This window comes from Oncorhynchus mykiss, chromosome 8 (genome assembly GCF_013265735.2).
Source record: "Oncorhynchus mykiss isolate Arlee chromosome 8, USDA_OmykA_1.1, whole genome shotgun sequence".
Lineage (NCBI taxonomy): Eukaryota > Metazoa > Chordata > Actinopteri > Salmoniformes > Salmonidae > Oncorhynchus > Oncorhynchus mykiss.
The window spans coordinates 19,243,448-19,257,678 of NC_048572.1; the positions used below are offsets into that span (position 1 = coordinate 19,243,448).

A 14,231-nucleotide genomic window follows, 5' to 3' on the forward strand; every position below is an offset into this window, starting at 1 on the left:
GGGAATACAGCTGGTCTATTCACTCCTGAGCACCAGGCAGGGGAATAGATGGATAGTGTCTCAGGCTGATGGACAGGCAATGCCCAGAGTAATGAAACACTGCATACATTCTGCATCCTTCTTAATAACCACTTTCCATCTTCAGATTCCTTCTTCGAACACAACCACTCCACTACGTGCTCCCCCATATAACTTCTTTATCTAGTCCTGGCCTTGTTGGTATGCTGCTTAATACAGATGCCATGGCAACCCAAGCGTGTGGGTATCACACCGCCCTGGCAGAAATGATTGAGAATACCTTTTGCAGGTTTGTCATCATGGACCCCAGGGTAAATACTGGAAAGGATTGTTCTGAAAAGCATGTTAGTTTATTTCCTTAGATCTGAGAGGCACTCTTAGTGAGTGACAGCCATGACACTACCTCCACCAGAAACCTTGTTTATTTTTCCTGGCTTTTCCAATTATGTTTTATAAGAAGGCCCCAGGCAATTATCTGTATGCAAATATCACAGAGCAGTGAGATGAAGAGAGGTAACACGGAGAGGAAAAAGACAGAATGAAAAACAATTGGGGGAAAAAAAGGAAGAACCGAGATGGAGACTTACCGGCACACTTTGTCCTGGTGATGAGAGGTGGTCCAGGCTGGCCGGTGCCCCCCTCCCCTGGTCTGGTGAGCAGCACACGGATCTCATACTCTGTGTCTGGGTCCAGGTGCCACAGCTTGTAGTTAGGGGAGTTGACAGCATGGGTCTCTATCCAGCTCCCTGATGTCATGCGATACTCCACCTCCTTCAGAATGATGGGGCCGTCCCCGAATATGGAGTTGGCATTGAGCTGGATCAGGAGGTAGGTAGGCCCCACGCCCAGCAGCTGAGGAGGTGCGATAGGCCGCGGGGGTTCTGGAGGACACAGGGGGGAATCAAAGCATATGGCTTAGAACAGCACACACCTAAAAGCGTTTCAATTTCTAACTTTATCTATTTTTGGCAAAAGATTTCCACATCTGTGTTTTATTGCAAATTATTTTTTCAAAAATGTTTTAGTTTTTCAAAAATAATTTTGGACTCTTTCTTCCAAATTGATAATCAACCTAATAAGATTTGTGTCATTGTCAGACCCCCAATGAACTAATCAGCATCAGCAACATGTTTAAGTTAGAATTCTCTTATTTTTCATCCCTGAGCTAGACCAAGGGCGCCAAACTATCAAACACTCTCAGAATAACCAGATGGTTCCCCTTCCAGTCAGTCTGGATAGGTCTGGAGTCTGGCCCAGAGCATCCTGGACTAAACTGCAAAAAGTGAACTCTAAGCAAGTGTCAGGATGTTGGCCTGGGGGTAGGTTTATGACAGTCATAAATACCTCTTCCCCCCTTTTTCCTCTCTCTACCCTTCTGATGTTACATTTGCAAAACCCTTGGTTAACATAGAGATTCTGGGAACATCAGAAGGTGGGGGAAAATGAACTATATTCTGGTAATGCGACCAATTGAACATATGCAGTGGTACTTAATGAATATGATGTCAGTTCGGTTGTCATCTGAGACATTCTCATCAATGATAAGATGACATAAACTCTACAGTGGAAAGTCTACACATCAGAGTTATCGGATTCACATGGAATTGTTGTTCCATTTAAATGTTTGAATATGAAATTATTTGTGATGGGATGAAATGTGATTTTAGCTTCTAAAATGTGAGATTTGGGTTTTCAATCAGTGGCCCGCCCCTGTGAAGGGACATGGGCTATAAAACTTTTCAAACATGCCCTCCTCTCCCTTCCTATATAAAGCCTTGACAACAATGTAACCTCCTGTTCCGAGGATGTGGGGACGACGGTCCGATGTCAGAATGGTTCAGATAATAACTACAGAACTAAGCCAACATCAGCGTGAGCTTTGGTTGCGAATGGTATGAACGTTGAACTTTTATTCACTTCAGAAGTGATACCTCCTAGCCGTTGAGTTAGCAACAGCCGCTGCAAACGAGGGTTAGGAAGGAACATACAGAGTACGACGTTACTACAACGTATCCAACAACCAGAGACATTCTTCAAAGGACAAAGACTAGGTTGGACAACACGGCCTTCCATCCACCACCAACCTACCTACTGAGCACAGCTCAGAATAAATATTTATTGCATTTTCCTTTTCCAAATGGGCGGTAATTTAGAATGCATAAGATACTGTATTTACGATAGCACAGCTTGCCCTTTGTTCCTCAGTCTTCCCGCTCTTTCACTCAAACCCAGACCCTTTTCTTTTGTGTAACAAGCTGTCATATCTGTTCCGCCCACTAGGGATGTTTTCCTTTATGACGTAATTTGTAATCAAGTTATGATTTAATTATGTGTATGTGTAATTGTGTGTTATTTGTTAGATATTTAGTAAATAAATAATTAAACTCAATTTTGTATTGCTGATTCAACTTGTTGGCCAGTGTTCGTGCAGATAACTAAGAATTTACAACTTCCAGATGAGACTGAATTAAGATGACTATTAATATTGACTGCTATTGATGTAAAATATTACTAGGTCTTTAAGAGTTTATTCGGAAGATAACAGCTCTATAAATAATTTTTTTGTGGTGCCCGACTCTCTAGTTAATTACATTTACATGATTAGCTCAATCAGGTAATATTAATTACGGAAAAATTATTTTATAGAATAGCATGTCATATCACTTAATCCGGCATAGCCAAAGACACGACACAAGCCTAAATATCTTATATTGAGTAATAATTCACTTAAAATTAGTGAGGGCGTTTTCGAAACCAAGCTAAATTATCTATAGTCATTGTTAGATAATTTTGCTTATTTTAACCTAAAATAGGCTTAATACAAGTCATTTATCTTATTTCAAGATATTTTACCTTAAGACGATTAAAGGTTAAAAAAAATACTTAGAAAAATATCTTGAAATACAATAAATCATTTGGGAAATAAGATACAGCGCAGGAACACCACATCATCATTTTACCAAATCACATTTACTACATTCACCATTCTCACTACAATGGAAGCCAATGGAACCCTCCCCTTAGAGAGTTAACTAACTAATGGAAGCATCCTATGTAATGTCTGAATAAATATACTGAGGGACATGAGCAGCCAATGTCATGTCATTCCATCACTTTAAGACCAATATAAGGCCTGTAAAGGGTCTGACGTCAGACGGAGTTGGTCTCTGGCTCTGCACGTCACACAGGCCTCTTTCTCTCTCCTCTCTCCCTGTCCAGATGGCTGTCGGCTGATTACTGTGTTGCAGCTAATTCAACAGCAGCGGCAATACTCAGAGATCACAGCAAGTCCAATCTGACAGTCACTGTACTGGTGCTGGCCCATCCTGCCCATATCATCTTTATGAACTCACGTTACCATCACAAAGTCTGGTATTCACACTTCTGCATATAGTACCTTTTATTAATGTCCACCTGTTCACCCTCCACTTAATCATATACTGCGGGTGGTACATGTATTATGGCACTGTTAGTCTGAGATGGAATCCAGTGCTTTGGTTCAGCCAATCTGAATCCAGTGCTTTGGTTCAGCCAATCGTGACCTGTGCTTTTGTCTATGGAACCTAACAATTATCTACAAAAAGGCCCTGTTCAGTTTTTAGCCCTGCAGGGCATACATAGAAATATTTGTTCATGAGACATATTTGTATTTTCTTCAATTAAGCCCAACAGAAGACCATAAATTAGAAAGTCATTGTTTTGCTTTTTTTGCATTACTAATACCCAGGTGGATGTAACACTATAAAAAGCTGGTAGTGTATGTTGGTGGTGATTATAGCGTCCCAGCAGAACACACAATACCTGAACCCAGGGACACTCCACTGTAGAGGGTTCCCTATAGTTTTTAAATGTGTTAGCTTCCTTGTTTTCTAATTCATCTCTCTCCATCTCAGTAGTTCATGAGACGCGTGCCGCAAAAATGATTTCCGAATTAGGCTAAGCTGGAAAATAAAATAAACCAATAACATAACAGCATTTGAGATGGACACAACTATGGTGGGCCTATTGCACTAGTGCCAGAAAGCACATACGAAAATGCATGTTAAATTCAGACCCCTTGACTTTTTCCACATTGTTACATTACAGCCTTATTCTAAAATGGATTGTATAAAAACATTTCCTCAGCAATCTACACACAATACCCCATAATGACAAATCGAAAAAACTAGTTTTGAACATTTTGCAAATGTATTAAAAATAAAAAACAGAAACACCATATGTAAATAAGTAGTCAGACCCTTTGCTATGAGACTCAAAGTTGAGCTCAGGTGCATCCTGATTCCATTTTCTGCAGCATTGAAGGTCCCCAAGAATACAATGGCCTCAATCATTCTTAAATGGAAGAAGTTTGGAACCACCAAGACTCTTCCTGGAGCTGGCCCCCAGGCCAAACTGAGCAATTGGGGGAGAAGGGCCTTGGTCAGGGGGGTGACCGAGTTCCTCTGTGGATATGGGAGAACCTTCCAGAAGGACAAACTTCTCTGCAGCACTCCACCAATCAGGTCTTTATGGTAGAGTGGCGAGACGGAAGCCACTCCTCAGTAAAATGCACATGCCTGGAGGAAACCTGGCACCGTCCCTACGGTGAAGCACGGTGGTGGCAGCATCATACTGTGGGGATGTTTTTTAGCAGCAGGGACTGAGAGACTAGTCAGGATCAAGGGAAAGATGAACAGAGCAAAGCACAGAGAGATCCTTGATGGAAACCTGCTCCAGAGCAATCAGGACCTCAGACTGGCACAAAGGTTCACCTTCCAACAGGACAATGACCCTAAGCACAGAGCCAAGACAACGCAGGAGTGGCTTCGGGACAAGTCTCTGAATGTCCTTGAGCGGCCCAGCCAGAGCCCAGACTTGAACCTGATAGAACATCTCTGGAGAGATCTGAAAATAGCTGTGCAGTAACTCTCCCCATCCAAATCAAATCAAATTTGGTTTGTCACATACACATGGTTAGCAGATGTTAATGCAAGAGTAGCGAAATGCTTGTGCTTCTAGTTCCGACAATGCAGTAATAACTAACGAGTAATCTAACCTACCAATTTCACAACAACTACCTTATACACACAAGTGTAAAGGGATGAAGAAAATGTACATAAAGACATATGAATGAGTGATGGTACAGAACGGCATAGGCAAGATGCAGTAGATGGTCTCGAGTGCAGTATATACATATGAGATGAGTAATGTAGGGTATGTAAACATATAAAAGTGGCATTGTTTAAAGTGGCTAGTGATACATATATTACATAAAGATGGCAAGATGCAGTAGGTGGTATCGAGTACAGTATATACATATGACATGAGTAATGTAGGGTATGTAAACATTATATTAAGTGGCATTGTTTAACCTGTTAGAGCTCTAGGGGCGCTATTTCATTTTTGGATAAAAAACGTTCCCGTTTTAAGCGCGATATTTTGTCACGAAAAGATGCTCGACTATGCATATTCTTGACAGTTTTGGAAAGAAAACACTCTGAAGTTTCAGAATCTGCAAAGATTTTGTCTGTAAGTGCCCCAGAACTCATTCTACAGGCGAAACCAAGATGATGCATCACCCAGGAATTAGCAGAATTTCTGAAGCTCTGTTTTCCATTCTCTCCTTATATGGCTGTGATTGCGCAACGAATGAGCCTACACTTTCTGTCGTTCGCCCAAGGTCTTAGCAGCATTGTGACGTATTTGTAGGCATATCATTGGAAGATTGACCATAAGAGACTACATTTTCCAAGTGTCCGCCTGGTGTCCTGCGTCGAATTCGGTGCGCAATTGCCAGCTGCTTCTACTTTACCATTTGATTCAGGGGAGAAAGCATGTGTCCAAGAACGATGTATCAATGAAGAGATATGTGAAAAACACCTTGATGATTGATTCTAAACAACGTTTGCCATGTTTTCAGTCGATATTATGGAGTTAATTTGGAAAAAAGTTTGCGTTTTGAGGACTGAATCTATGGATTTTTTTTGGTAGCCAAATGTGATGTATAAAACGGAGCTATTTCTAATACACAAGGAATCTTTTTGGAAAAACTGAGCATCTGCTATCTAACTGAGAGTATCCTCATTGAAAACATCAGAAGTTCTTCAAAGGTAAATGATTTTATTTGAAGGCTTTTATGTTTTTGTTAATGTTGCGTGCTGGATGCTAACGCTAATGCTAACGCTAAATGCTAACGCGAAATGCTAACTCTAGCTAGCTACTTTTACACAAATTATTGTTTTCCTATGGTTGAGAAGCATATTTTGAAAATCTGAGATGACAGTGTTGTTTACAAAAGGCTAAGCTTGAGAGATGGCATATTTATTTCATTTCATTTGCGATTTTCATAAATAGTTAACGTTGTGTTATGCTAATGAGCTTGCTGATAGATTTACACAATCCTGGATACAGGGGTTTTTTCATAGCTAAACGTGACGCAGAAAACGGAGCGATTTGTCCTAAACAAATAATCTTTCAGGAAAAACTGAACATTTGCTATCTGAGAGTCTCCTCATTGAAAACATCTGAAGTTCTTCAAAGGTAAATTATTTTTTTGAATGCTTTTCTGTTTTTTTGTGTAAATGTTGCCAGCTGAATGCTAATGCTAAATGCTACGTTAGCCATCAATACTGTTACACAAATGCTTGTTTTGCAATGGTTGAGAAGCATATTTTGAAAATCTGAGATGACAGTGTTGTTAACAAAAGGCTAAGCTTGAGAGCTAGCATATTTATTTCATTTCATTTGCGATTTTCATGAATAGTTAACGTTGCGTTATGGTAATGAGCTTGAGTCTGTATTCACGAACCCGGATCCGGGATGGGGAGATCAGAAAGGTTAAAGTGGCTAGTGATACATTTTTTACATACATTTTTTCAATATTGAAGTGGCTGGAGTTGAGTCAGTATGTTGGCAGCAGCCTCTCAATGTTAGTGGTGGCTGTTTAACAGTCTGATGGCCTTGAGATAGAAGCTGTTTTTCAGTCTCTCGGTCCCAGCTTTGATGCACCTGTACAGACCTCGCCTTCTGGATGATAGCGGGGTGAACAGGCAGTGGCTTGGATGGTTGTTGTCCTTGATGATCTTTTGGCCTTCCCGTGACATCGGATGGTGTAGGTGTCCTGGAGGGCAGGTAGTTTGCCCCCGGTGATGCGTTGTGCAGACCTCACTACCCTCTGGAGAGCCTTACGGTTGTGGGCGGAGCAGTTGCCGTACCAGGCAGTGATACAGCCTGACAGGATGCTCTCGATTGTGCATCTGTAAAAGTTTGTGAGTGCTTTTGGTGACAAGCCTAAATTCTTCGGCCTCCCGAGGTTGAAGAGGCACTTCACCACTCTGTCTGTGTGGGTGGACCAATTCAGTTTGTACGTGATGTGTACGCCGAGGAACTTAAAACGTATTACCCTCTCCACTACACTCCCGTCGATGTGGATAGGGGGGTGCTCCCTCTGCTGTTTCCTGAAGTCCATTATCATCTCCTTTGTTTTGCTGACGTTGAGTGTGAGGTTATTTTCCTGACACCACACTCCGAGGGCCCTCACCTCCTCCCTGTAGGCCATCTCGTCGTTGTTGGTAATCAAGCCTACCACTGTAATGTCGTCTGCAAACTTGATGATTGAGTTGGAGGCGTGCATGGCCACGCAGTCGTGGGTGAACAGGGAGTACAGGAGAGGGCTCAGAACGCATCCTTGTGGGGCCCCAGTGTTGAGGATCAGCGGGGTGGAGATGTTGTTACCTACCCCCACCACCTGGGGGCGGCCCGTCACGAAGTCCAGTACCCAGTTTTACAGGGCGGGGTCGAGACCCAGGGTCTCGAGCTAGATGACGAGTTTGGAGGGTACTGTGTTGTTAAATGCTGAGCTGTAGTCGATGAACAGCATTCTCACATAGGTATCTCACATTTCTGAAAACCTGTTTTTGCTTTGTCATTATGGGGTATTGTGTGTAGACCGATGAGGGAAAAAAAGATGTAATACATTTTAGAATAAGGCTGTAACGTAACAAAACGTGGAATAAGTCAAGGGGTCTGAATACTTTCCAAGGGCACTGTATTTTTACTTTTCCCTTTAAGGTCACCTCAGGACTTGGGCTACAGGTGGCCTAGAGTTTAGAGCATTGGGCCAGTAACATAAGGTCGCTGGTTCTAATACCCAAGACTACAAGGTGAAAAATCTGTCCATGTGCCCTTGAGCAAAGCACTTTTTCTCCGGGGGCACTGTACTACTACTACTACTACTACGGCTGCACATATCCAGTGTATGTGACAATAAAACATTTAAAAAAAAATTGAATTCCTGAAACTCTTTTTCCTGGTAATTTTATTGGGTACTGGATACTGGATAACTAATAGACAACAACTAAAACAAACCAGAAACCTTCACAATATATTTGATCGAAAACAATTAATTATTGAAGCCGCTGATGTTTATTAGGTAGAAGTAGTTTTCCAAGAAAACAAACCAACCCCATCAACGGAAAAAATAGAAAGAGGAAAAAGGCCATTTAAATGCAGAGGCAATTGCCAATCTAATTTGTACTTGTACCTGTAGGCGAGGACCATTCTCATTTCATTAAGATGTTTGGAGGAAACGGCGTAAACACAATAGAGGAGGTCTGGAGTAACTGACACACAAAATGTCTTCTTTCAACTAAAAAACTATAAATATGCTTCCAATAAAATGCACAGTAGCATGCGGAAGGTTTTAGGCATGGCAGGCAGGCTGACTCTCCCCATTTAGGGCATCATAACGGAGGAGTGAAGATAGAGCTAGTTGGACTGAGCAGGTTGTTTGTGTGTGTGTGAGTGTGAGTGTGAGTGTGAGTGTGAGTGTGAGTGTGTGTGTGTGTGTGTGTGTGTGTGTGTGTGTGTGTGTGTGTGTGTGTGTGTGTGTGTGTGTGAGTGAGTGAGTGAGTGAGTGAGTGAGTGAGTGAGTGAGTGAGTGAGTGAGTGAGTGAGTGAGTGAGTGAGTGAGTGAGTGAGTGAGTGAGTGAGTGAGTGAGTGAGTGAGAGAGAGAGAGAGAGAGAGAGTGTGAGTGAGTGAGATGCAGAGGAATCTTTCATCAGCTGGCATTATTGCCTCTCCCCAAGCAGCCCATCCATCATGTGTGTGGTGACAGTGTGGAATGATATCGCCGAGCCCTCGCATTACTGCTCCTTGAACCTTGTCTCATCCATCTCTCACATCCTTCAGCAGGCCACGCTAATAAACATCCGCCTTGCAGTCGCACAACTTACTGACTGGCCAACCTGCAGCTCAACTCTGCTGTGACTGGTCTAACCCAGCCCCAAGCAGCCCTGGCTCCGGAGCCATTCTAATAGTAATTGATTTTCATTTATTTCCGATATAGACGACAGTCTCCAAGGCAGTATGTTGATAAAAAAACAAACAGTGGGAGGAGAGAGAGAGCTGCAGCAACTTCATTTTATGCGGGAGGAAACGCTCGGGTCCGCTCTGGCTTTTAAAAAAAGCTAATGACAAGATCTGAGAAAGTGACAGGGCAGGCCTTGGAACAACAAAGCACACACAGCAATCTCCATCTGACTGATGCTGTTACAGGACACAGAGGAGTGATCCCTTCCACCATCTGTCTCCCCCACCTTACCTCCAGCATGCAGACACCGTTTGGGCAGGCGGTATTAGGCTATCATCTACAAGGTGACAATCATTCTGCCTCTCAAACCCTGTGGTTAACCAGCAAACATAGTCCACAAGCCCTCGTGGCTTGGAATCAATCCAGTTTCATATTCATATCCTTAGAAAAATATGTTCCTTTCTTGGTGTTTCTCTTTTCTGTGCATTCCAAGTTCTTCCTTTGGCATCATTATGAGGCTTCATCAGAGTTTAACAATCTCTCTTTGAGCCTGGGGTTGTCAAGCAGGAGCCTTTCTTCAGTGTGGGATGAGCTGGCAGTTATCACATTTGAATCTACTTTTAAGCAGAAAATATATCCCAACCTGCCTCTCTGCTGACAGTCATGTCTGCCACCAATCAGCCAGTTTGTTTACGGCAGGGAACCACACTGTCCCCCACACATACACACCAGGGGAGATGACAGCACACTATCTACACAACAGTTATTAAAGTGTACACACACACATACATGCACAAGAAGACAACAGACTAGAACTCCTTAGATTAAGTACCTATTTCACATGGTTTCCTTATCATAGAGCCCCATAAGATATGAAATTGAAATACCATATTGAAAATTGCACCTAAGGTCACCTCAGCAATCATTTCAATAAGCCGTAAGAAATAACTTTAACGATCAAAGCCGTGAACGGGTTGCTTTCATTTGTTAAAGCAGAGCTCAACAGGCATGTTTGTTTTAGGCTCTGTTCCAATGAGCAACCTTGTCAATAAAGTTTAGATTCTACTAGGAATGGGGCAACATGATTAGTCAAAAAGCTCTGGGAGCCACGCATACCTCATGACAAAGTCAATTGTGCGCCACAGTGTGTTGTTTCTTTCACCGCTGGGGGACACATAGATCAATAGTTCTTCTGTGAAAGGAATTTGCCACTGAAATTTTCATTTGTTACAAAGGGGACCAAAATAGCCGGCAGCATCCTCTGTCACTTCGGCTTTGGCAGAGCAGCCACTAATAAACTACTACCCTTAGGTCATAAACGACAATGGGCAACTCCATGCCAGCTCTCATTATGGGCCGCCCGTATCAATGGCCCCAAAATTTCCTTTAAAATTACCATCTTTCGGATCAGTGTAGCAGGATGTCTGCTTTCAAGCGCTAGTGAGATATTGGACCTGTCAGTGCAGTTAATGTTGAACTACCTTCTAACACCAGGGTTCTGGGACCCTCTGGCCCAAGCTAAAAATAAGATTTGCTTTACCGATGCAAAAAAACTGGCCTTCCCTTCCTCTTGGTTGGGGGCGGAGGTAGGAACTTTGAAGAAGCCAAGATTGATTGTCTGCACTAATTCTCTGTGTGGCTGGAGATATGTAGAGCAGCTCAGAGAGAGAGAGAAAGACGTCTCCTGATTATGAGGTGTCTGTTGAAGCATGGCTGGGAGCCAAGCCTCTCTGCTCTCTCCACTGACCACATCTGAGAAGCATTTCCACAAGCAGACTTCAGACATCATGACATGAGAACTTGTGTAATTATTCTCCCTTTTGGTGATTCTCATTTGAATATCCAAATAATATTCAAATTCCTCCGCCTGAATAAACATATGCTAGTTGTGTGTTCCCTCACATATTTATTTTTGATATCTGCATAATGTTTATGAAGGAATATTTTTGCAACTGAGTTTTGCAACTGAGTTCAAAGCTACAATTGACAAAACTGATGTACACTATTTACTGTAATAAAATACTTTACAATCAGTCAAATAAATATGGTAGATTTATGAGGTAATAATCAGATGCGCATGAATGAATTTACATACCAAGATATCATCTGATGAGGACACACATACCTCTGACGATGAGTCCGGCGAAGTTGGACACACCAGATCCTCTCTCTGACTGGGTGACACATCGGTAAAGGTCTTGGTCCAGACTAGTCACTTCCTTGAGTCTAAACGAGGCAGCGAACCGCCTGTGGTTGATGTTCTTAGTTGACGCCACGGGAATGTCCTCCCCATTTCTCCTCTGCAAGATAAAAACATTAAGGAAAACATTGTACTTATTGGAAGGACGTTGCCTTAAATCGGGAAGATGACGGATTACTTATTAAAAACAGAAAGTTTGTAAAATCTTTCAAACATCAAGGATGCGTCTGGCTGATAGCACATAAAAGTGTATCTCGGCGGGAGCCAATGAATGGGACTGTTAAATCACCCAGAGCTTATCATCACTGGGATCGTTATCAGACAAGTTTGATGTCAACAGCAGTGCCTCTTTTACATTTTCGCCTCCACAACGGTCGGCACCGAAAAGGTCACATTGCCTCTCTCACTTTTCCACCCAGTCATCCATGAGAGGAGTTATCTTATTCCCTCTTTACCTCCTTCTCACCTCCATCCCTCTCGCGCTCTATTTCTGTGAGTCTTATCAGTTCACCCTAGGCTTTAGGGAGGGCTTAGATCATGCCCTCACCTGAACAGTAATTTTCCTGCAGCCCTAGCTGACAAAATTGATTTTACTGCATTCTTTCTTAATAGAAATTTCCCCAAAAAACACGTGGCATTTCCTTGAGCCAGGTATTGGATTTGAGAGGGGGTAGAGAGGTGTTTGAGTTATGAGGACACAATGCTCAGTGATATCCTGAGTGATGAATTGTACTGTGGGATAATTTTAAGGTTACTTTTTGTCAGTTGGTGTGATCCATAAACAACAGTTTGACCCGCATCCTTATAAATCAATCCAGAGGTTCAACACCATTATCCCAGAAACCCTAGACCCACTCCAATTTGTATACCACCCCAACAGATCCATAGATGATGCAATCTCTATTGCACTCCACACTGCCCTTTCCCACCTGGACAAAAATTTGAAAATGCTATTCATTGATTACAGCTCAGCGTTCAACACCATAGTGCCCTCAAAGCTCATCAATAAGCTAAGGTCCCTGGGACTAAACACCTCCCTCTGCAACTGGATCCTGGACTTCCTGACGGGCCGCCCCCAGGTGGTAAGGGTAGGTAACAACGATCACGATCCTCAACACAGGGGCCCCTCAGGGGTGCATGCTCAGTCCGCTTCTGTACTCCCTGTTCACTCATGACTGCACGGACAGGCACGACTCCAACACCATCATTAAATTCGCAGATGACACAAGTGGTAGGCCGGATCACAGACAACGACGAGAAAGCCTATAGGGAGGAGGTAAAAGACCTGGCCGTGTGGTGCCAGGACAACAACCTCTCTATCAACATGATCAAGACAAAGGAGATGATTGTGGACTACAAGAAAAAGAGGACCGAGCACGCCCCCATTCTCATCGACAGGTATGTAGTGGAGCAGGTCGAGAGCTTAAAGTTCCTTGGTGTCCACATCACCAACAAACTAACATGGTCCTCAAAAGGTTCTACAGCTGCACCATCGAGAGCATCCTGACTGGTTGCATCACTGCCATGTATGGCAACTGCTCGGCCTCTGACCGCAAGGCACTACAGAGGGTAGAGTTCGACCGATTAATCGGAATGGCCAATTAATTAGGGCCAATTTCAAGTTTTCATAACAAATCGGTCATTTTTGGACACCGATCATGTCCGATTACATTTCACGCCACAAGGCGACTGCGTAGCAGGCTGACTGACTACCTGTTATGCGAGTGCAGCAAGGAGCCAAGGTAAGGCACTAACTAGTATTAAATGCGTCTTATAAAAAGCAATCAATCTTAATATAATCACTAGTTAACTACACATGGTTGATGATATTACTAGTTTATCTAGCTTGTCCTGCGTTGCATATAATCGATGTGGTGCCTGTTAATTTATCATTGAATCACAGCCTACTTCGCCAACTGGGTGATTTAACACGCGCATTCGCGAAAAAGCACTGTTGTTACACCAATGTGTACCTAACCATAAACATCACGCCTTTCTTAAAATCAATACACAAGTATATATTTTTAAACCTGCATATTGCCTGCTAACATTAATTTATTTTAACACATTAATTTATTTTAACTAGGGAAATTGTGTCATTTCTCTTGTGTTCTGTGCAACAGAGTCAGGATATATGCAGCAGTTTGGGCCGCCTGGCTCGTTGCGAACTGTGTGAAGACCATTTCCTCCTAACAAAGACAGCCAACTTCGCCAAACGGGGGATGATTTCACAAAAGCGCATTTGCGAAAAAAGCACAATCGTTGCATGAATGTACCTAACAATAAACATCAATGCCTTTCTTAAAATCAATACACAGAAGTACACTGCTCAAAAAAATTTAAATAACACATCCTAGATCTGAATGAATGAAATATTCTTATTAAATACTTTTTTCTTTACATAGTTGAATGTGCTGACAACAAAATCACACAAAAATTATCAATGGAAATCAAATTTATCAACCCATGGAGGTCTGGATTTGGAGTCACACTCAAAATGAAAGTGGAAAACCACACTACAGGCTGATCCAACTTTGATGTAGTGTCCTTAAAACAAGTCAAAATGAGGCTCAGTAGTGTGTGTGGCCTCCACGTGCCTGTATGACCTCCCTACAACGCCTGGGCATGCTCCTGATGAGGTAGCGGATGGTCTCCTGAGGGATCTCCTCCCAGACCTGGACTAAAGCATCCGCCAACTCCTGGACAGTCTGTGGTGCAAGACA

General features: G+C 42.7%; 1 protein-coding gene across 20 annotated transcripts in view; it reads right to left on the minus strand.

Annotated features, from left to right (window-relative positions):
- Positions 1–14,231, minus strand: part of LOC110529548 (receptor-type tyrosine-protein phosphatase kappa) — a 163,225-nt gene that overhangs the window by 72,675 nt on the left and 76,319 nt on the right. For all 20 annotated transcript variants that reach the window (XM_036984933.1, XM_036984942.1, XM_036984932.1 and 17 more), the window contains 2 exons: positions 11,434–11,608; positions 606–899 (listed from right to left, as the gene is read on the minus strand). In XM_036984933.1, coding sequence (XP_036840828.1) covers positions 606–899; positions 11,434–11,608 — 469 coding nt within the window. The remainder of the gene's footprint in view (positions 1–605; positions 900–11,433; positions 11,609–14,231) is intronic.